We start from the raw sequence: 25,516 nt of genomic DNA, 5'->3' as shown, positions 1-25,516 counted from the left end.
CTTGGCACCTTTGGAATAATACTTGTTTCGGTCTCTAAAATTTTGTTTGTATATTTAATACTTAAATATTAAACTATTGAATACAGTGACAATATTATTTAAGCATAAAGGTGGTGGCAAAAAGTGCCAAAAGCACACGAAAAGTTACAATTGGGGTTTGATAATAAAATTGAATAAGTACAGTCCCTTAGATTCTTACTTGTTCATGTATCAAACCCCAATTGTAGCTTTTCGTGTGCTTTTGGCACTTTTTGATAGTAATAATCGTCCACCTGTGATCGTTATTCGTCGAATGGTTGAAAATTTCGAGTTCACATATTTTACCGTAATGTTCAAGTGTCAACAAAACAAAGAATCGCTCGAAGTTTTGAAAATATTGATGCCGTTCAGGCTAATGTTGCTGAAGACCGAAATTTTTCGACTCCAAGACGTTCTCAAGAATTGGGACTGTCTCAAGCCACAACGCGCTGGATTTTGAGAAAAGTTTTGGACTTGCATCCGTATAAAATTGTTCTCACTCAAGAACTGAACCCACTGGACCACCGTAAACGTCGTGAATTTGCTGATTTTGCCTTGAAACAACTTGCAAACGATAATAATTTTTTTAAGAAATAAACAAAACTGTCGATTCTGGTGCGAAGAAAAGCAACAGATTATTCATGGCCAACCGTTATAATCACCTAAATTGACAGTTTTGTCAGGTTTTTGATCTGGTGGAGTCATCAGTCCGCCCTTTTTTCGAAATGAAGCTAATAACACCGTTACTGTCAATCGAGGTAACCGCGTTTTTATGACTGCAATTGGGAGAAGTTGATTTTGACAACATCTGAATCCAACAAGTCGCGAGAAAAGTTCCGATATTCGATTATTTTTAGAAATTGTGACATTGAATGTCCTCCAAGACGTTGTGATTTAAAACCATTAGACTACTTCTTGTGGGATTATTCGAAGTCATTAGTCTTTAGCAATAAACCAGACTCTCTTCGAGCTTTAGAAGTTAATATAGAGCTCTTCAAGACATACGACTTGATTTAGTGGAAAACGTACTCGAAAATTGGGTTTTCATTGGTTCATGGAATTCGTTTCTGCAAAAGAAGACGTGGGCGCAATTTGAATAATGTTATATTCAGACCTTAATTTTATCGATTGTGCTTTACAATAAATCAGAAATATTTGACTTTTCTTAACAATTAGTGTGTGTTTTTAAAGAAATCATATCACTCTTATTGGAAAGTCCTATATGTATACTAGGGTGCTTCAAAAAAAAATAGTGAATTTTTTTTTCAACTCTTACACCCTCAATTGTTAGTGATTGACAAACAAAAAATCCTCCCTCAAGCCAGGCGCTGTAGCTTAACTCTAGGGGGTCGCTATTTTTTTTTAGGTTCCCATACATTTAACATAGGAATTTTCGTTTTTTTCATTCAAACTAAAATTTCACCAACTAATTTTCGTTTCTCAGAAATATCCATCACAAATTAATAAAGTTGGCTTTTCAAACTTTAAATATTCCTGCGACAAAATTATTATCCTCAGAAACTTTTTTATTTTTAATGAAAAAGTTTCAAATTTCAAATCACTATATTTAATCGTCTAATTGAGATAATCAAACGTTCACGACTTACGGTCTTTGACCAAGTTCCTAGCCTAAGAACATCCGTTTGAAGGCGAGCTAAAGTGAGAAGGCGAACCATCTCTTCCGCGGGGTTGTGCCCTGGGCTTGGGACCCGAAATAGGGACTACGAATTGAGGGCATGCACCTGATGCCCAGCTGGTTGATGTCCTCGTGAAAATAAAGGCTGACATCACCGCCGTCCAAGAAGTGCGATGGACGGGACAAGGACAGAGACGACTAGGTCCTTGTGGCATTTACTATAGTGGCCATATAAAGGAGCGCAAGTTTGGTGTAGGATTCGTGGTGGGAGAGAGACTCCGTCGCCGAGTGCTATCATTTACTGCGGTGAATGAACTTCTAGTCACAATCCGCATCAAAGCGCGGAAGAGAAGGACGATGTGACCAAAGATGCCTTTTATGAGTGCTTGGAGCGCACTTATGAGAGATGCCCCCGCCACGATGTCAAAATCGTGCTTGGCGACTTCAACGCCAGGGTGGGCAAAGAAGGTATCTGTGACACTACGGTAAATTCAGCCTCCACGACGAAACATCCTCAAATGGGTTGAGGCTGATCGTCTTCGCCGGGGCACGAAATATGGTTATCTGTGGTACTAGAATCCTGCACAAGAAAACACATCAAACTACCTGGCGTGCGTACGCTCCGAGGTCCTAACACCGACTCGGACCACTATCTTGTTGCAGCCCAGATTCGCACCCGCCTTTGTGCAGCAAAAAACGCACGTCAACAAACACAAGGAAGGTTCGACGTCGAGAAGCTGCAATCACAACATACAGCCGAACGATTCTCTACTCGGCTTGCATCCCTGCTCTCTGAGAGCACTCGTCAACAACTCGGTATAAGGGAACTGTGGGGAAACATTTCAAACTCTTTACATACAGCTGCTACCGAAACCATTTGTTTTCAGAAAATGCAAAAGAACAGCTGGCACGACGAGGAGTGCCGTGAAAAGAAAACAGATTGCCTGCCTCGCATCGTTACGATCGTTCACAACACGGGCGGAATGGACTAGATACCGAGAGTTGAAGAGGGAAGCGAGACACATTTGCAAAGGTGATCTAGTCACCGATGCCCAGAGCATACTTAAATTATGGAGGGAACACTTCTCCAGCCTGCTGAATGGCAGTGAACGTACAACGCCAGGAGAAGGCGAACCCGATTCCCCAATCGATGAAGATGGACCAGACGTTCCATTGCCCGACTATGAAGAAGTTCGAAAAGCAATTACTCCTGAAGAACAACAAAGCGGCGGGGGCCGATGGATTGCCGGCCGAGCCATTCAAACCCGGCGGCGAAGAACTCGGCTATAATCGCGTAAGCGTAGACACCGCCAGTAAAGAAGAAACAAAAAATAGAATTGGACCCAAATACGCTGTGTAATGGATCATAACTGACTCAGTAAACAGTTGGTGATATAATATTCTATGTGCATCCCAAAATACTGATGTCATAACCTTGCCGGCCGACTTTTGCGTATTTCCACGCTTGCTCCGGTTCGTCCCGTGTAGTCCATCATATACGCACTAAAATCAGCAATTCGTAATTTTTGTAGGCTGTTTTCTGCTTTTGATTTAGTAGTTAAGATCATAGCTTCAATCAAATTTGGCAACAACTTTTTCACTGCCGACAGTAACAGGTTGCAAGAGTATCATAATATTTGTTGTCATTTGAAATATCGAATTATATTGTTGAACAACAATCTCACTTTGCCGTTAGCACAACACATCCCGGACTTTGAAAGAATTGTGTCCATTATTCCAATATATCCGTACATACAATAATCAATCTGGCACTTGTTATTAAAAGCAGCACGCATCATTTCAGCCAAAATAGCACCACATATTCGTCATCGCCATGCAAGATTCAGTACAGATCTATTCGCGCATTACGTTCACGCTGCGATGCCATAAGCTGGTACACGTTTATCTGCAGTCTGTGATCGCCTTAGTAATGGCACAGCTTTTGCATTACGCTGACCTATACTCGTATTTGCTCGTCTGGTTCGTGACATTTTTGCCTCATATAAAAAAGAATAAATCAAATTAAAAACCAATTGCATCTATTACAAAAGAATAAAACACCTCTATGTACACAATATGTTTTTTTTCAACTGTTCAAAACTTACCGTTGTTTGATAATTTAATTGAACGGTATGAAGTACCGACGACTCGCTAAAAACTGAGAAAAGTACATTTGAACACACACACACAGCACATTTGAACAATTTAGACTCACCGTTTGGATGAATGCATTCAACAATATTTTTAAAAATATAAAAACAAAGCAATAATTATCGCTGACAATTTGCTTTAATTGATGCACGTCCGAAATGAAATGACCGTACGAATGACATAGTAACACAACAATTTGACAGCACAATCCTCATCTTAAAAAATTTCAATTTGACATAAAAATCCAGATTAACCTTAATTTAATTTATTGTGTAAACGTGATAAATAAACAAACGCTCTAAGTAGTTCGAACAAAGCGTAAAGATTTGGTTTAGACAGGTGAGCCCGTTCTTAAGTTATAAAAATACAACGAAAATGTAATTAGTTTTTATAATACAGTGGACCAATAAAGTTTACATACACCTATCAAATTACGACACGTTTATTTGTTTTAAAATGAATAAATTTTGTGTTATTTTTCTATCCACATCAAGATATGTATATTTAACATTAAATATAGCACTTCAAAATATATTTTTTTTACACAAATAAAAAAAATTAATGCGAAAGCTAAAAATGCGCCTATTTCATATTAAAAACGTTTACGTACACCAATGACTATTTATATAAATCAAAAGTAATTAATATAGTTTTAGAGGTTTTTGACCTACATATTGTTGCTATTATTGTCCCTAGATGTCGACGCATGCTCCCAACTCGATTTCTAGTATTATTTCCGGATATTTTGACCTACTAAGTCGATGATCCAGTGTTTGGCCTTTTTTGATGAAATTCGATGTTTTCGAATACGATTTTCCAAAAAATTTCAGATATGTATTTTGAATAGGATTAATGTCAAGTGATTGGGGGACATATGGAGTTGTTTTTATTTCCATAACAACCCTGCACATACAAGATACAATGTGTATTTTGAGTGCGCATCCTGTTGGAAATTGATTTTGCTGCTATTAACAGCCGATTTAAGCCCACTTAAATTTAAAATTTTTTTCTTAAAATGTTCAGATCCATTTTTTCACTAAAAAAAACGGAATGTCCAACTCCGTAGCGTAAACTTTTTTGATATGAATTAGGCGCTTTTTTAGCTTTAGCATTAATTTATACATATGTATATACATATCTTGATGCTATATTTAATGTGCATACATATCTTGATGTGGATAGAAAAAAACCACAAAATTTATTAATTTTAAAACGAATAAACGTGTCGAAATTTAATAGAACTAGGTGTATGTAAACTTTATTGGTCCACTTTATAAGTTTAGATGGAGTCATGTGTAGAAATTAACGCAAGTGAGGAAAGTTTTCTGATTGGCATTTATTGGGGAGTGGCCAGAAACGATTCTTGTACATATGGCTCAAGCAACTCATGACTTCCGGTCTTAGACCAAGTATCCTCTGGGTAACCAAAAAACATTTGTTTGAAGGTGAGCTAAAGTAAGAAGGCGAACCATCCCTTTCCAGGATTGTGCCCAATGTAAAGTAAACAACTGCCTCGAAAGAGAAACCCTCCTTTTGATGATGACCATGGCAAACGCACGAAGGATAACGATTTAAGAGCACGTATCTGGAATGTCCGATGCCAAGCTAGTTGATGTCCTCGTTAAAGTTGACATCACCGCCGTTCAAACTGTCCAGGACTCAGGCATATAGGCCTTGGCATTTACTACCATGGCCATATAAAGGTTCGCAAATTCGGTGTGGGGTTAAGGTGGGAGAGAGACTCCGTCGCCGAGTCCTGGCATTCATCCGGTGGATGAACGTCTAGCCACAATCCGCATCAAAGCAAAGTTCTTCAAAATATCGCTGATTTGCGCTCACGCCCCGACGGCAGAGAAGGACGATGTGACCAAAAATACCTTTTACAAGGTGCATTCCAAAGTAAACAGGACTTTTTGAATTTAGCGCCGCCTGGTGGCGCCATTTATATGTCGGTGCGCTAGAATCTCCTATCCTTACCGATTGTCCAGTGAGACATTTCATAGATTGGAATAAAGTTATTGCGTTTTAAGTGTCAGTATGTTTGTGTTATCGGTGCGAAAATGAACTTCGAACAAAGAGCCAACATTACATTTTGTTTTAAAATTAGTAAAACTTTTACCGAAACGTTTCATTTGATGAAAAAAGTTTATGGCGATGATTGCCTATCCCGTAGCAGAGTGCACGAGTGGTGTCAACGTTTTCAAAATGGTCATGAGGACATGAATGACGATCAACATGTGGGCCAATCAAAATCCTTGATCACCGGAAATTCCATCGAAACTGTTCGTGAATTCATCAAAAATCAGCCGAAATCATCATTGATATTGAACATCTGCAAAACATCGATTTATTGCATTTTGACAGAACAGTTTGGCTTACAAAGGGTGTGTGCGCGGTTTGTTCCGCACAAATTGACTGACGATCAAAAATTGCTCAGAATCCAACATTCGAAGGACATCATTAAAGAGGTCATTGCGACCTCTTCCTTTTCGGAAAAATGCATTTGCCTATGAAAGGAATGAGTTATGGAGATGTAGAGGTCACTAAAAAGGCTTGCACCGGCATACTGGCGGCCATACCGGCCAACGAGGTAAAACACTTGTTGGACATGCTTTTGGACCGTGCAAAAAGCTGTATTGAAGCAGAAGGAGACTATTTTCATTTAAGTAAATTGATTTTGCCGAAAAAACCATTTGTTCTGTTTTTTTTTTTAGTCCTGTTTACTTTGGAACGCCCCTTGTATGAGCGTTTGGAGCGCACCCATGAGGGCTGCCCCCGCCACCATGTCAAAGTTGTGCTTGGCGACTTTGACTCCAGGGTGGGCAAGGAAGGTATCTTTAGGAAAACGGTCGGAAAATTCAACCTCCACCATGAAACATCCGCAAACGGGTTGAGGCTGATCGACTTCGCCGGGGCCCGGTATATGGTTATTTATAGTACAAGGTTCCAGTATAGAAAAATTCATCAAGCTACCTGGCTGTCTCCGGATCGAAAAGCCACCAACCAGATCGATCATGTTGTGATAAACGGAAGATATGTTTCCAGTGGTTTAAATGTGCGTACCCTCTGAAGATCAGCTCAACCCACTATTCTGCTACAGCCAATATACGCTCCCGTATATGTGCAGTCAGAAACGCACGTCAACAAACACAAGCTAGGTTCGACGTCGAAAAGCTGCAATGACAACAGACAGCCGATCGATTTTCTACTTGACTTGTATTCCCGTTCTCTGAGAGCACTCGCCAGCAAATCGGTATAAGGGAACTATGGGACGGCATTTCAAGCTCTTTAGGTATTGCTGCAAACGAAACCATTGGTTTTCGGAAAAGGCAAAAGAACAGCTGATACGATGAGGAGTGTCGTGACGCAACGAAAAGAAAACAGACTACCTACCTCGCAACGTTGATATCGACCCCAAACCGTGCGGGATGCGATATATACTGAGAGCTCAATAGGGAAGTGAGACGCATTTGCATAAAAAAAGGGAGAGGCCGAAATGCGTGAGTATGAAGAGATTAACAAGCAGGCCGACAGGAGTTATGCTCGAAAATTCTACGAAAAGATGCGGCGACTAACAAAAGGTTTCACGATCGGACCATACTCCTGTAGAATCCCCAGAGGTGATCTAGTGACTGATACCCAGAGCATACTAAAATTATGCAGGGAACACTTCTCTAGGCTGCAAAAAGGGCAGTGAAAGCATAACACCAGGAGAAGGCGAATTCGATTCCCCAATCGATGACGATGGAGCAATTGCCCGCCTAAAGAACAAAAAAGCGGCGGGGGCTGATGAATTGCCGGCCGAGGTATTCAAACACGGCGAGAAAGAACTTTGAAGAATATGGTCGGACAAAAGCATGGCCGACGATTGGAATTTAAAAGTACTCTGCCAAATCCACAAGAAGGGAGACCCTAAAATCTGTTCCATCTAGCGTGGATAAGTCTGTTCAACACCGCATTTAGGTTCTATCGAACGTATTGTGTGAAAATTAAAGCCCACCGTCAACAAACTGATTGAATCTTATCAGTGTGGCTTTAGGCCTGGAAAATCAAAAAACGGACCAGATATTCACTATGCGCCAAATCTTGGAAAAGACAAGTGTAAAGAAGATCTATACACACCACCTCTTCGTCGATTTTAAAGCTGCTTTCGACAGCATGAAAAGAAGCTGCCTCTATGCCGCTATGTCTGAATTTGGCATCCCCACAAAACTAATGTGGCTGTGTAAACTCACGTTGAGCAATACCAAAGGCCCGTTAGGATCGGGTAGGAGCTCTCTAAGCTGTTCGGTACCAAAAGAGGTTTCAGACAAGGCAACTCCCTATCATGCGACTTCTTCAATCTACTCTTGGAGAAAATAATTAGAGCTGCAGAACTAAATAGAGAAGGTTTTATAAAAGTGTACAGCTGCTGGCGTACACCGATGATATTGATATCATATTAATAAAAAATGTCAGCCTCGAAATCGAAGGTATTCGACGCAGTACCCGCCGGAGGAATTTCCAATTGGAGCCATATTGCGAAAAGAATAAACGACTGGCGCGCTGTTGTTAACTCGGCTATAACCACGTAACCGGTGTCCCGCCAGTAAAGAAGAAGAAGAACATATATTGTATCTTGGCCACAGCAACGCCTAATGTATATGTATATATGTGCATGCCTCTGAGCTATAGAAATTTAAAGATAAAAAATCACGATTGTCGTGTATTTTCAATGGAAAATTTTTACTTGCCTTGGTCCAGTCCTTAATGTTAATATTAAGGGCTCAAATTTTCGGGGAATTTTTGCGGTATTTCCAAGGAAGGCTGGCTTTCTAAACGTCTGGATACAATGTTTTTATGCCGTATGTATACACATTTGATTCTTTGCAACATTGCTTGAGCTAAACTTTATATAAGTAAACTTTGCAACACTGTTGCGGTTAGGCACATCTCTAATGCGCAAAAATGACCAAAAAAAATATTTTAATAGAAGAAATTTTGAATTTAACTGATGGTCAAACAAGAAGAAGAAAGCGTAAAAGACTGGCTGCATTATTTGCGCGGAAAAAGTGCCCAGGACCATACCAAAAAATAAAAAAATATTTGGAAACCATAAATGGGATGCCAAATGACGTGTTTTATAGTCATTTCCGAATGCAAATCTCAACTTTCGAGGTAAGAAATTTTATTTCGTTCTTAGAGTTATATTATTATTACTATATTTTCCAGAAATTACATTGTGTGCTCGAACCTTAATGGAGTAAGCTATCTACTGGACGTCCCCGAGGTTCGTTGAAGAAGTGTCTCTATATGACAAAGGGTTATGGAAGCTTTTGAGTCTTGCCAATCACATCCATTCCCTTATGTTTTGGGATGTATTGATGGGACTCATATAAAAATTTTGCAGCCGACCAAGGATGGCATTAGTTACTACAATCGGAAGGGACCACATTCTGTTATAGTTAGTACAAGTAAAATTTTAAATCTGAAATTAATTCTTCTCAAATAACGCATGTAATTATTTCATGCTGTTGCTGATAGCAATATGCGATTTCTCGACGTTTTTATAGGCTATACCGGTCGGTGTCATATCGCAGCAGTGTGGTCAGCTAGCCCATTGAAGCGAGCAATTGTAAATGGTCTCATTTCATTTCCTTCAGAATGTCATTTGCTTGGTGATGCAGCATATACTTTAGAAACGTATTTTATAAGGACAATGGGCTTCTATCTGAAGCCCAAACAACATACAATAACATTTTAAGTTGGACCAGAGTCTGTGTGGAACAAGCAAGTGTGCTAAAAAAGAAGTTCAGAATATTAAATTTTTTAGAAGATCACGATATTCAATTGGCAAAGAATATTATTATGTCTTGTTTCGTACTTCATAACTATATATTGGAACACGAAGGAACTCCTGACGGGGTGATTATTGAAAACGTGCCTTACACCGAGATCAAAACGCTTCCAGCTGATGGAAACCAACGAAGCGAAGCAAGAGCGAAAGGCTGACTAATTTGTTGTCAGCTTAGCTAAATAAATAATTTTCATTAAATAAACAATTTTTATTAAACAAATAATTTTTATTAAGTAAATCATTTTCATTCAATTACATTTATGTATTAAATTATTTTAACTCATTAAATGAACACAGTTATTTTATTTGGTTATATTATGTATGTATATACAAAAACTAAAAAATTGAGATCGGTTTAAGGTACAAATTTTATGTATTTACTTATTAAGTGATAGAAGAGCTTCGCGTAGCTTTTTAATTTCATTGAGTTTTTGTTTTTCTATTTCAATTTTTTCCTTCTCGCATTTTAGCAGGTCATCCATTAACTCCTTCTCATATGTAGATTCGATTTGCAAAAAGTCTAAAACATTTCGACAGCGTTTTCTTGGCGGAGCGGCACCAATGTTTTCACTCAACGAGGAATCTGCTGACTCTGCATTTTCGTTCGTTAAAGAATTAAAACTTGAACACATTGAAGAGTCTAGATTACTTTCCAGCACAGTTATATCGCTCCGAGACCCATACACTTTATCTAGTTTACGTTTAGAAAGTCAGCCGAAATTTCATGATGGGAGTGAAAAAAATTAATAGTGCAAAAAAACCCCAATATTAATATGCATATATATATTAAACACTTTGCCAAACTGCTTTAATTCATAATGTCAAAATCAGCTGTTTTGTTTGTTGTTACATAAGATTCAAAAATTGATAACTTATAAAAAAACTTTTATTCTGTAACCATTATGTCGTTCTTAAACAACTGAGAACAGTTGATGGACTTATCGTGAGGCGTGCCAACTACTAGGGTTTTGTCGAGAATGTTTTGCAATGAGATATTACGAAGATATGTATATGTTTATAGAGGGAAATAAAGTCACGTCGTGTTTGGCTTGACGGCACCCAATCTTTCAATGCAAGATGCATTTAACCAAGAGTTACACAATAATTATTTATGTATTTATTATAACGTCTACCTTGTAACTCACCCTTAGTTTTGATCATTGGATTGTTAAATAAAGTCCCAATTTTATGGCTATGCACTTATGTATCTTTATTTCTAATTCAATAACCAACTTAAAATTTTATTACTTAGTAGTTCTTAGCTTACTACTTTTTACTTATAAATCAATTGCTCTTTACAAGGCAGCACTCTAACAAGAACAGTGTGTGCTGCACAATACGGCAGCACGTATACGGTCGATTATTAACCAGCCATTGCTAACCGAATATTCTGGCAACTATGAAATTCGCTGTCTAGTTGATTCTGGCAATTTATCAGCGTTTCGATTTTGTGCTATCATCCGTGTTCGTCACACTGCCCTCCATCTAAGTCTAATCCTCCCGATTAGACTTGTTTGAGGTACCAAACACATAACGTTTATGTCCCTCATTTGATTTTCTAAGACGCTGCTGACTTCCTTAGCCGTCCTTCTCTTATTGGAGTTAGCTTTATCCGTTTTACCGATACCCAAATTCTGGTACATACTTTGGCCTAAAGTTGTTTCGACACTTTTTTCATATCTAATCATATCTTGTGACCCACTTGTTGATAAATGTGTCCGCTACCATTAATTAGTGATTGGGTATATTTGTGGCAATTCGCTGAAATGTTCCTTGACTACCAAAATATGTCTGTTTCCTAATTTGTTGGAGGGAGATGGATTATCTACATCTGAGTCAATTCTTTCAGATGGCGCACCCGAATTGTACTGCTTCGTCTGAATATGACTCCTGGACCTAGACCCTTTAGATACAATGCATTTAGCATATTTGGCAATCTTCTCCGTAGCGGATTGCCGATAACCAACCCATAATATCTTTACTTTAAATTTGGGAGCTTTGCTCATCTTCGCTCTACCATACTCGATGCTAGCAACCACACACCAAGTTTGAAATGTTTAGCTTTTCCAACCGCTTTTTCACTTTTGGTACATTTACATAATCCTCAACATTAATGTTTTTTGTTTCCATGGGTTTTCACAACCGTTATTGTAATTCAGTTTTTAATCAACTTTTCGCCAAAAAACGTTGCGCCAGCTTCTTTGATTATTTTGGGACGAAAAGATTAACTTAACAACTAAAACTTTTTTGATGGAGCCATTATTCTATTGTCAGGTGATTTTAGCTAGACTTTTCCTGTTATTCCTCGATCAACGAGACGAGCTAACCATGCGCCAAAAATCATCTAATATGTAGCGGCACGTAAAGAAAATCCAATTAACGACCTGCAGACTGGCTGTAGAAGCTTGATCATTAAGGCAAGGTCATCAAGGCAATGGAAAATGTCTTTATTCCTCGTGTACCAATGATTCCAACGGATTCGCCATTCGATTTTAAGTTCATCTACGCTTATTACAGATCAAAAACAATATATCAAATACTTTCAAATTTAACTGTATAAATAAATTTAATCTTATATATAAAAATGAAACGCCGTTTTTGTATGTCCGCTCATTACGCCCGAACCACATCATTGGAAAGACGTGAACATTTGCACGGGTATTCCTTTAGTCCTGAAGAAGGTCCTAACGGCATCCTTTTTTGCAAAATCGCTCTCGATTTCGCATTTCACTTAGGTCTATATTTATAGCTCAAGAACGGCTAAACCGATTTGGCTGAAAATTGATGATGAGGTAGCTTGGAATCTCGGGACGAGCATAGGCTACTTTCTATCGTTTTATGTTAAAAGCCAAAACATATCATAAACAAAAAAATATATTTGTATTTCAAAACATAAGCATGTCCTGCTACTTGCAGGATACAGTAGTTTTTGTTTACATACACATATATGTACATACTTACATACATATATGAATTATAATGATAGTTGTAACGGAACAAGAAAAGGTTGAATCATAATTTGAGATGAGTGCATAATAGCTGTCAAATATTCCTGTGTTTTCTTACGTGTAATATCTTTTTTGCAATTGCATTCCATGAATTACCGTATGATTAGATTAGATATAGGGCGTGAGAAGCGCCCTCATCTGCCATACTCCTGCACTGTTATTCACTATAACAAGGAGCATATGCATACATATGTATATGTGTAGAAACTGTGAAGATGTTATTACGTCATATATATTTATGTACATTAGGGTGTGCCATTCTGAGGCAACCTTTTTTTTCAACTGAAAAACAGGCTCAAAACTTTCGAAAATGTGTAAAAAAAAGTCACTCAAAAGATGAGCTCCTAATATTAATATTAAGAGGTGCCTATTTCAAATTTTCTGTTTTCCATATAAACTACATAGAAAAAAAATCATTTTTTTTGTGGTGGTTATTGTGCGGAGGTTTTATATGTGCCCCGATGGCTACCAGTAGGGATGGTAAACTCGATTCCGATTCATTTCTAGAATCGAGTTTTCTCGTAAAATATATATATATACATATGTATAATAGGTCCTGTACGATGTCCACGATTGCGGCCGCAATTTTGGTCTTAAATTTCAAAAAGATTAATTTGTAGAAAAGTCGCTATTGCGCAATGAAAGCTTTTTTTGTTTTATCTTTAAAACTCTTCATGTGAGAGTGAAAACTGTTTTGAAAAACACCCTTCTGAGAAAAACGCTTTTAAATATTGGAGTCGCTATGTTCCCCACTCTGTTCCCCTTCTACAAGAAACGCTCGATTCCAAAAGTTGAAAGAATGTTTATTATAGTACATAGTATCCGATAATGCAACAAAAAAATCTATTTCTCGAAAACTTCACACTGAGATGATCCCTTCAGGGATTTACGAGGTCAATAAAATATGTATATTTCCAATTTAACTATTCCATTGCTATCACGATAAATGATATCCTTGACAACAAGGAGCGAGCCGAGCCGCGATTTAAATTAGTTAAATATAATTCAATGTATGGTATGCTTTAACCACAAAAATTTGTGGCCGGGTCTTCTTATACATACATATACGTATATATACATATACATACATATATATATATATATTGTATATATACATATATATAATTTTGTTCAAAAAAGTAATAACTCATATTTTCCTTTATTATTTGCAGAATTCGAAAAGTGGAATAACGGAGTTAAAAACGTTAACTATGTTTTTCACAATTAAAAATATTAATTTCGCAAGTGAATCGAAGCAGAATGTAACTTTTGGTTTCTCAAATGCGTTTTAAAGAGAGACAATTATAAACGGACAAACACAAACCATAATTACCTAAATGAATTTAATTTAACGTCATCACAATGTACCTATATACTGCACTGGCCGAAAAAACGATACTATATCTCAAATTATTGTTAAATATATCTACTTTGAGAAGGGTGAAATCAACAATTCGAACAATAAAAATTAGAAGACGTACAATTGCTCTGACTACTAAAAGAAAATTAAAAGTCAAATCCCAAAAGCATAGTACCGTTGCTTATTCTAATGTAAATTTGTACGCAATAAGACTTCAACTATCTCCTTCCTTAGAATGTCAGAATGAAACCCAAACAGATTTAACTGTTAAACATGGATATATGATAAGAATAAATAAATCGTTATAACCTTATAATCATTTGTTAAAAATTATTACCACATAAGAAAATAAACTAATCCAACAATCAATTATTGCAGCGCTAAACACTGAGTGTTGGAACGTACGCTAAATTACATCCAAACTAAGCGGAATATACCAACCGTGAAGATAGTATGAATATCTACGGAAATTAAAATTATATTTGTAATTAAAAACTGAAGAAGTCAATCTTTAATACGTAAATTTATGTATTTATTTACATAATTATACAATATGAATTATTAGCCGTAATTAAAGTACATACATATGATAACTGAATTAAGCGTCAAGAGAAAGGCTTAAATATGACGGTAAGTAAATAAATAGATAAATGTTTGTGTATATGTATGTCTTTTTGTTTATACATTTATTTTTATTATTGTTTTGACACAAAAAATCTCATTTATAGGAGCATATGTACGGCAAGCCCAACGCTAAAGTTGACGTAAAAAAGATTAGGAGCAGCTTTAAGCATTCTGCGCATATTGATAATCATATGATTTAACAAAGTTTAATAAGAATCTGATAAATCTAAAGTTTCGTTAAATAACCCTCCTTTAACAACTTGAATTACAGTAACAAACAAATCCGTCTTAAATTTTATCCCATGATTCCACAACTTCATAAATTCGTATGGAAAAGACGATTTTTGGAGGTCTTTGCAGTAGGCCTTCTCGTCATTCCACTAAAACTTCTGCGAACACGGTTTTCTGGAGGTTGGAACTAAAAACAGTAATACGGAGCATTGTCATGATGTAAGACCACTTTTTTCTTGCTCTGCGATCATTTAGCCCTTCTCCAGGTTATCGATCTGGTGAATCCACAACACGGTGGCCATAACTTTGCCAACCAATAGTACAGTCTTCATATTTTATAGAGCGGGCATGCCTGACGGAGTCAAACACAACTCTGAAAGGGTTACCTTGGGATTGGCTTGTTAAAAACTAATGATCAATTACGTTAATACTTGCTAGTTGGCTTTTATTGAGATATATGCGATATAAAGTCACTCAATGAGAAATTGATTTTATCTTCACATAATAATAGAAATACGCCTAGATCAGGCTTGAGAATAATTTCATTCATATTTACCGTTAAACCACATTACGGTTAAGGAAGCATGTACACTTAATTTCATTTATGTATCCTATACAAAAATTTAAGGCTAACCGAAAAGTCGGAAATACCGTCTATATTGGATATAGAGGACTAATTGCATTTGAGAATTAAACTAAAGTATGACAGCGGACATGTTTCCAGGCAATTTTATTGATCGCTTAAATATTTCCCAATAAACGGTCGTGTGGGAGAGATATCTTATAGTTGTTCGATTTTCTTTTTTTTTACTGTCATTGTTAAGTATGTACTGGAGGGAAAATCTGCAAAATTTGGTACTGTTAGCTTTTTAATTAACAGCAGGATATCGGCAAATAAAACATTTGAATAATCGGTTGTACGGATTATAGTACAAGGAGCTTTCTAAAGTAAACAGGACCTTTTGAATTTAGCGCCGCCTGTTTGTGCCATATATATGTCGCCAACATTAAACTTTGTTTAAAAATTGGTAAAACTTTTACTGAAATATTTCACTGACACTTAAAACGCAATAACTTCACTTCCACTCTATGAAATGTCATGAAATTTTCACTGGACAATCGATAAAGAAAGCAGATTCTAACGCACCAGTCAACATATAGATGACAGCACCAGGGCGCACTAGATTAAAAAGTGCTGTTTACTTTGGAATTCTTCTTGTATACTATATGTCAGGTTTAGCACTAGCTTCAGAGCCACCGTTGAAGATGTTCTTAGAGTTCTCGTTATGCATAGCGTAGCGAGCCGCTAAATCCTTATCATTGGCCTCCGGTAGATGGATTTCCGTATGCCTTTCCGACAAACTACTGCACAGTTGAGGGGAAATGGTCTTACAATCACTGTGTAGCACTACTTCAAGAGAGAGGGAGAAACCTCGCGGTTGAGCCGAGCATCTGCCTACAAGAAAATAAAACATTGCTGGTAATTTTTCTCTTTCTTCCACATTTTACTTTCTCAGCAGTTAGCTACCCAAGACTACCCCAAGGTACTCAGTGCAGTTCTTGAGAGAGAGTTTTGTTGTATTTATCGAAGGGAGCTTACTATAGGCATAATGTTTGGTTAAATTTCTTTCGGCCCTTCGATATATATTTCAATTTTTTCTAATAACACATAAAGTATTTTTAACGTATGAAAAGAAAATTTTGTAAAATTCATATATACCCTGTATTATAATGTTAAACATATTACGTTTATTACAGTCTCATTCGCAAAGCAACTACTACTACAACAATGAAAACGATGCCTTATCCTGCAATAGCCGACCAATCAATAGCACTTTACCTAGAGAAAGTATTAATGAACAATATAAAAACAACGTTGATGTAAATAATTACAGTAATACAAATAATTCCGGCATCACCAACGGCTCGAGAGAATCAATGGACATTATAATGCAGCGGATGTCTTACGAATCTGGTAATGACATATACGTGGAAAATAATAGAGATGTATCATTAAAAAAGGGTGCCACTACATCAAGTAAGTCATTAACATCTATAAATCTGCAAGAAGACTATAGTAATGGGAGCATCATCAATGACAACCTAAACGATCAAAATCACGTATACAATAGTTACGCTAACGATAGCTATAAGAACGAAGACATCGTTTATAGTACACCAAGCTATTACAATATTCCCATTAGTGCTGATAATAAAGTGGGATTTAATCACGACACCAATGAATACAGTGCCGGGTATAGCAGTTGGGAGAATACTCTACATAACGACGATCACCTCAGCGGACGACATAAGTCTAGTACGAAAGTATTACCACGCATACCAATGAAACAAAGCGGCGGGTTACTGGATGGTTTGAATGAGTATGATGACAAGAAAATGACAGCGCAATGTTACGATGCGAACATTCCTTTAACGACATCATCTATAGTACCGTTAGGAACAATAGAGACGGTACTAATGTCGCCCAATGTACGAGCGAATGAGAGCCACACTAAATTTACTTGTTCTACTTCGGATACCACTGTTTCTAAAAATATTGGTATTAAAGAGGGTGTTAATGGTGCAAATAGTGGCCCGGCGTCATTGCGTTTATTGCCAAAGCTTCATCTTAACCAGGAATATGGAAATGTACATCATGAGAAAATTGGAAACGGTCATAATATTGGGACAATGATGTCTTCAACAGAAATCACACCGCCGACTTCAACTATTTTCTGCGAGGATACTTCCGACGGTAGGACAATAATAAGAAACTATGGATATATTTATGGCAATACGTATGATAATAGCAGGAACACCTCTAGAGTTTCAATATGTAATGAAACTTTATTGCAACGGAAATATGCATCGATGACACCACAATGCTATATGGAATACGATGATTCCAGTCCATCATACAATAATGCGTATAGCAACAGTAATATAACCGATAATTTATCAACGCGCTGCGACTTAGCAACATATTCAGCTGAAACAGCACAAAAGTTACACCTACAGCAACAACGCAAATATGCAATTATGATGGCAATGACTACGGCGTCTGTGATAGCGTCCGGCGAAACACGTGTGCCGGTGAAACGCTCCACTGAATATGATGTGACGACTCATAGTGAAAATGCGATAGTAGCACAAACTGATTCTGTAGCATTAAAAGCTCAAGCTTTTGGGGGCTATGATTTTTGTAGTAATGAAACGATTATATCGTCGTCGCCGTTGTGGGTGCAAACGAATGAAGATGTAAACAGAAGAAATGGCCAAATGGTAACAAATTCCGCCATGGTGAATGCAATAACAACGTCGGCAGGAAGTAATGTTCTACGTCATACGAGTTCGACAGTTGCAACCCATTTGACAATGGAAACACCATCAACACTCCCACTAACGACTTCATCTAGAAAATTGCCAAAACGTCTACCCACGCCAAAAATTAAAAGGAATAATAAAAATAGCAACTGCCATGACAAAGTAAATGGTTCCAACAAGAAACTACCACAATTGCCAATTGAAAAAGAAACACTCACTGCTGAAAACGTGAATGCGGGGGAATTATCAGCAACAAAAAGTATAATAGAAACATCGCAAAAGAAATCAGCTAATGTAATTGCAATAACGAGTATATTTCCTTCAGTAATGGCAGACACATTTAGTGCATCCAAATCAGTAACATGCGTAGAATCATTAACAACATCAATAGCATCAGCATCGTATTCAACATCACATCTACCATATAAGTCGAATGTGACAGCAACTAGCAATGCATGCGTAGTTACTGATTTTACTACAACAATAAAGAGTAAAGAACATTTAACAACAATAATGTTGCCAACTTCAACAAAAGATAGAGAAGTTATTGCGCAAAGCAAAATAAACAGTTACATTAGTATTTATAATAACAATAAAACCTTTGGTAAATATGATATTGAGAAGGAAAACAGCATCAACTACAACAATAATAATAGTGCTATCATATTACCAACATCAACTGAATGTAAATTATCAGTAACAACAACAATGCCAACGAACACAATATCCTCGCTTTCAGGCGAATATCCTTTTTATCTCGATCAACAGCCAAGCTATTATATAAATATGAGCACTAGCAGCGAAAAAATTGATGATAGCATTGCGGTTAAATATTCTAGTGTATATGCTACCGTATATGATAATTTTTTACAGACAACTTCATCCAATTCGCCACTATCATCGCCTTCAATAAAAATTCCACTAAAAACGTGTAGTAAATTAATTAAACCAACATTGTTAGAGAACATGGATGCTATTAAAAGCACAACAGGCCAACCCGCAAGTGATATTTCATCAAAAAATGTAACGACATTAACCACGTCATTATCAACACCGACAACAAATAAAACAGTTATGTTTTCTGCATATACTAGTGAGAAAAGTAATAATATTTTATGTAATGTTAAACCTAATAATAACTTAAGTACTAGTACTGACATAGGACTCAAAAATACTCTAGCTATGAGTACCGAAGGAAATTCATTTGCGGCCATCGGTACTTGTAATCTAAATACTAAGGGTATATTTGATACAACAATGTCTAAAATTTATGATGAATATCTTAAAAATGCTGGTGAAAGTTATTTAATATCCACTGCAACAACTTTATCAACGTTAACAACAACAATAGCAACAGATACCTCGTTATCAGATACGAGTTGTACACCATCAAGTACGAGCATAGTAGTTGCAAAAACGTGTGACACACTCGAGTCACAGCCTTTCACATTAAATACACTAGATAAAATATCGGTAACACCAACGACAGCAACTTTTCTTTTAACTTCATCTTCATTTGATGTCCGAAATGCCTCGAATCTGAAACCGTTATTACCACCAACCGATACAACAACGCCATTTATTGGACATGATGTGGCGCAGTCTGAAAATGATCAAAATGATTCTCAAAGCAAAATCACAACCACACTATCAGCAGTAACAACATTGCCCAATAATAATGGTGGGCCATTGCTCACAACAACTGTTGCATTAGCGAATATGGCGATAACGACAACAATTAACAACACGGTTAGTATCGCTGAAACGATTACATCAACAACATATACGGATTATTTGGCAAAATATCAACTGCCAACAGTATCAATGATTGATAGGAACGGTGGAAGCAATAAAAATGTCGTCGCTCCTGAATTACCATCATACATCAAAGAGTTTTTAATCAGTGATACAACAAATCTAAATATAAGTGACAACTTCAGCAGTAAATATGATGCTATGTGTCATACATTTGATAAGAATGCATATACATTGTCTACAACAGATGTACACACTTTACCAAATACTAATTTTACTCCTTTAAGCAAGGCTAGCGTCGAAAACGCTATGACTACCCCTTCAGAGACTGAAGTAAGCAAGTACGCAGCCACTCCAACGACCATGTCGGTATCAGTAACGGTACCGTCACTCTCTTCGGCATTTGATGACAGTTTTTACGATAATTATAATGTTGATTGGTCAACATTGGCAGCTCTTACTACTATTGACAAAAATAATATCGAAATATTAAAAAATCCAGACTTATCATCAGCTGACATATTGGTTTATAAGGATGATACCACTACAACCGCATCTGGAGTTAGTATAATCGGGGTTTCACAAGGCAGTTATTATCGCCCATCTGTACTAACAAATGCATATGCATCTACAAAAGAAAGTCCAACCTCAGCGACAACAACTTTAACAACCTTATCACCTTCTGCACTTAGTGTTGCTGGTAAGGCTACTAGTATGTTTGGTGGTATTTCTAAAGGTTTCAAAGGCGGGCTCGACGGTGTGCTCAGCAGTGTAAATACTGCAACGGCCACATGCGATTCGGATTCAAAACAACAACAGCCGAAAAAGAGTGGATTCGGGTTTGGTTTGGCCTCGAAATTCGTTCCAAATGTAGGTGGATTGTTTGCTGGCACCACGACTCTGGTGCAGCAGACAAGCGTAGTTGGACAATCATCAAATATAAGTTTCAATATGACTAGTACAATTCCAACAATAACTACAACAACCACAACATTCAATATGAACACACCAATGGATAGTTGTGGTTATGGTTCTCACGTCAGTACTACATTTGCAACTGCTGTTGATGATACCTACGGGCAAATAAATAGTTGCAGTGAACCATTGTATACGAATAGTCAGAACGATGATATAACTTTTTCTTACGATATGAGGGACAATGCTTTACATAGTCAGCAGATGCCATCTGTAGAATCCGATGAAATAATCTTGGCTGACTCGCGCATGATGTCTGAGAACATCGGGAATTACGGTAACAATGAAGACATTATGTACGTGCAGCCACATGAAATTCATCCTCTATTGCCGTCAGGTGATGTGATGTCTAGTGATACTAGAAAAATTGACCTAAGTAGTTACGCATATAACGTTGGCTCTGACGTTGCTGATCTGACGCCTGTTGTGAGTGAAGAGTATGGCAACGTTAACTATAATGAATATGCAGCGGATATGCAACAAGCTGTTGATGATATGCAAAATCTTTCTAATGCAGAGCAAATCAATGAAGAAATACCTATTGGTATAATGGACGGTAGTACACTAGCTTATGTTGAAAATGATATGACAACTACATATTACCACCCACAGCAACAAAATAACAGAGAACATACGCCACACCTACGACAACAGCAGATGGAAGGTTTAAATAACACGAGATTGATAAATACTGCGTCACTTGCGAAAAAGGCTTCCTCATCTCTCTTACCAGCGATTTCGAATTTTACTGCACATGTAAATAACCAAAGACCACCTACAAGCAGCGTAAGTAGCACCAATAGTAAGACACAGTTAACAGTGAAGCCAATTAAGCCTAGCGCCGGCAGTGGTGGTGGTATGTTTGGTTCATTTCTAGGAAAAGCAGCTGCAGCTGTACAGTCTGCAACACAAGTCGTCAATCAGGCGACCACATCCGTACAACAAAAGGCTGCAACAGTTATACCGTCAGCATCACTGCAAACAGCTGCAACAATAGCAACAGAATCGATTGGCACAACTAATCAGCAGCAAAAATTGCTGTCACAACAAAGCATAACATCATCAAGCTATTATCCTGTTACCACAAAAATGGACGAGGATTATGACAATAGAAATTTGTACAACTACAAAAATAATGTAGAAACTGCAGAAGCAACAGCTAAAGCAAATAACTCAATGCCTGTTACAGATTCTGCAGGACTACAACACACCAATTACTATTTGCATGGTGATCAAAGCCAACTCCAAAAGCAACAAAACTGTAAATTGTTGCCGTCGGTGCCAACAGCTGGATCCACAGGTAAAAAGCTGCCCACCATCAACAGCAGTAAGACCGGCTTTTTAATAAAGCAACAGCCAACGGAAATCTACGACGACGATCTAATTATTGATCTTGTGAATGATACCAGTCAACATCATTTGATCGGCCTTGCCGATGAACGTAATGACTTGCTCGACGACAGTGAAACCGTCGACGAACTAAATGATAATAATGTGAGTAATATAGATGTTGATGATGATGATGAATTAGATCGGTATTCCGTTGATGATCTCATTGGTCGAGAGCTAAGCCATAAACAGCAAAGCTTACGACAGATTCAGCAAATTTATGACATCGATAGTGAGCAGGTTAATTACTACACGGACCCCCAGCTGCAGGAAGCACCGTCGGATTCACAACAAAAGTTGTCTCAACATCTCCAAGGAGGCTTGACTGCCAATGGTTATTATGAGCATACGAATGGTGGTTATGATTATCGAGAGGATTATTTTAATGAAGAAGATGAATATAAATATCTTGAGAAAGAACAGGAAATACTCTTTCAACAACAACAGCAAAACCTACAGAATTCTACCGATATTTATATGGAAGATAATTATCAAAGCGAAGACAGTGGCAATTATCTAGATGAAAGTTCGAGCGGTAGTGTTATTGGTGGAGCGGCAAACGCTTTAGTAAGTAAACAACAGTCAATACAAATCGCTGAAAAACCAATCGGTGGAGAGCATGAAGAAATGTCGAACGACATGAACACAATACCTACCGTACCAACAACAGATAACGCTTCTGGTATGGCCAATGGAAGCACAGCTGCTTTACCGTCGTCGTCCCATCAACATCAAATTAAAAAACAGGATAGCATAATTGTGGAAGAGGATGAAGGAGACATATTGCTCAATGAAATCGGTGTCAACAATGGTGTCCCAAGTAAGGATCAACTGCCGCATAGTTGTAGGTCAAGCTATGAGTCCATAATTGAAAATGAAAATGACGTAATATGCGAATTGCCGTCCATGCCCACTACAGCACCCAAGAAAAAAATGCTCGTACGCGGTGAAACCGAGGAAGTTGTCAGCGGGCACTTGCACTTGCACATACTCCGCAAGTCAGAGGTTACAGCAAAGCAGCGTTGGCATTGGGCCTACAATAAAATCATAATGCAATTAAATGTAAGTACAATAACAAATTACCAAATTAATCATAGTATGTAACTAACATTTAGACCTTTGGCCCTAATGTCGGAACAATATACTTTAGAACAGGAAAGAAAGGGGTAAGTTCAGGTGTAACCGAACATTTCAAAATCCCGCAATTTGCATGGATTATTACTTTCAGATGTTGGCGCTACTAGGGATATGCGAATCCAGTTGGATTCGAGTCGAATCGAATCTAATATCGAATCAAATATCGAATATTTCGAATAGTTCGAACTATTCGAATAATGCGAATAATTCGAGCAATTCGAAATATTCGAAGAAGTAAAATCTTAAATAGATTATTCTATTGCAGTAATAGAACAAAATTAAAGAAAATAAAACTATTATTTAATTCAAATTGATTTAGACATTTATTAACAACAACATAATAAAAAATAACCAATGTTTGATTTTTTGAATATTTGAAACGAGAATGACAGATGTACGTCAGATGCATGACCGAGATTCAGATACTACTGGCGCTAATTAAAAAATCATGCAAATAGTCAAATATTAAAATTATTCGAATTATTCGAACTATTCGAATAATGCGAATATACGGGTCGAATCTCGGATCGAATAATTCGGTTCGATTCGCGTCGAATAATTCGAAATTTCGAATATTCGCATGCCCCTAGGCGCTACTGTTTAATAAATAATTTTGCGTAAGAACACTTTCACATTAACATTAATTATTCGAAGAAATTGAATGGAGTACGATCAAATTTTGTATCTTTATAACTTATAAACATATTGCATAAATCGTATACCCACTTGGTTTTCTTACTACATTTTATTTTATGCCAGAAGTATTTATATTAAAATCCAACAAAATAACTTAAATGGGATATAAACTTAACCAAAGTAGCTAAATTTAATGTATTTGGTGTATTTGAAAAATTCAATCAATTACTATAGCTGGGAGTCATTATTAGGGATATGAAATTTAGGTTTAATTCTGTAACAATTCATATTCAACAGTAGACCACATTATTTTAGGAAATCTACATAATTTCATTAAAATATAAAAAATATAACTTATAATTAAGATAAAACATCTTACTTATTTACCTATAGTTATTTACTTATAATACGTAAAATAATCGCTTCAGAGGCTTTCAACTCGCGGTTTAAATTTTAAGGGTATTAAATAATAACAAGTAAAGAAGAGCTAAGTTCGGCTGCAACGGAACATTTTATACCCTTGCAACTTGCACGAATCAATGCCAGGGAAATACTTTAAAGTGTAAAATGTCAACCAGGTGAGCGAAATATAATATTAGCAATACCAGTTTGTTCAATCAGTTCTGTCGTTTGATTCAAAATACACTTTATTATTCAGTGTAATCTTTCTGAACATATATACTTGCCCCAAAAATGTTCCAATCTGTGGATCCCATCCCTGAAGTGAGAATCCAGAGGGTCTGTAAAATACGCTTCAACAGCCGTTATGACCTCTTTATTTGATGAAAAACGCTTGCCACGCATAACTTTTTTGAGTTCTGGAAACAAATGGAAGTCCCTGGAGGCCAAATCTGGTGAATACGGTAGATGCTCCAACAATTCGAACTTTAATTCATGGATTTTAGGAATTGTCAAAATGCTCTTGTGACACGGTGCATTGTCTTGATGAAAAAGGATTTTTTCCTCTGCAAATCGGGTCTTTTTTTACGATTTTTTTCCTTTAACTGGTCCAAAAAATTTTAATATTCAGAATTAATTGTTTTAGTTTGCAAGTAGCCAACAAACAAGAGTCTTGTTTTGATTCAGGACCATGAGTATAGACCCAAGTCTCTACCATAGTGATGAATCGACGCACAAAATCCACTTTATCCTTTTTAAAACGCTTCAAATGTTGCTGAGAAAGTCGCATTCGAATGTGTTTTTGTTCCATTGTTAGCGAATGTGGCCCCCATTGTGCACACAGCTGTCTAAAACCCAAAATTTCACTTAAAATATGGCTCACACTGTCTAATGAGATGTGTACAGTCACTACTAAATCTCTTTCAGTCAATAGACGATCTTCCAAAACCATATTCTGTATTTTAGTTTTTGTTTCGGGTGTTTAAATAAAATAAGAATTTTATCACTGCACGATATTAAATTTTTGCCATTGTAAA

General features: G+C 37.0%; 1 protein-coding gene across 1 annotated transcript in view; it reads left to right on the top strand.

Moving 5' to 3' along the window:
* Positions 1-25,516, top strand: part of LOC109579847 (nuclear pore complex protein DDB_G0274915-like) — a 40,279-nt gene that overhangs the window by 6,765 nt on the left and 7,998 nt on the right. The window contains exons 3-4 of the mRNA XM_049459982.1: positions 13,822-14,639; positions 16,623-23,369. Coding sequence (XP_049315939.1) covers positions 14,634-14,639; positions 16,623-23,369 — 6,753 coding nt within the window. The 5' untranslated portion in view covers positions 13,822-14,633. The remainder of the gene's footprint in view (positions 1-13,821; positions 14,640-16,622; positions 23,370-25,516) is intronic.

Source organism: Bactrocera dorsalis, chromosome 6 (genome assembly GCF_023373825.1).
Source record: "Bactrocera dorsalis isolate Fly_Bdor chromosome 6, ASM2337382v1, whole genome shotgun sequence".
NCBI lineage: Eukaryota > Metazoa > Arthropoda > Insecta > Diptera > Tephritidae > Bactrocera > Bactrocera dorsalis.
The sequence above is the reverse complement of the archived record's forward strand: the minus strand, read 5'-3'. Positions and strand labels throughout refer to the sequence as shown.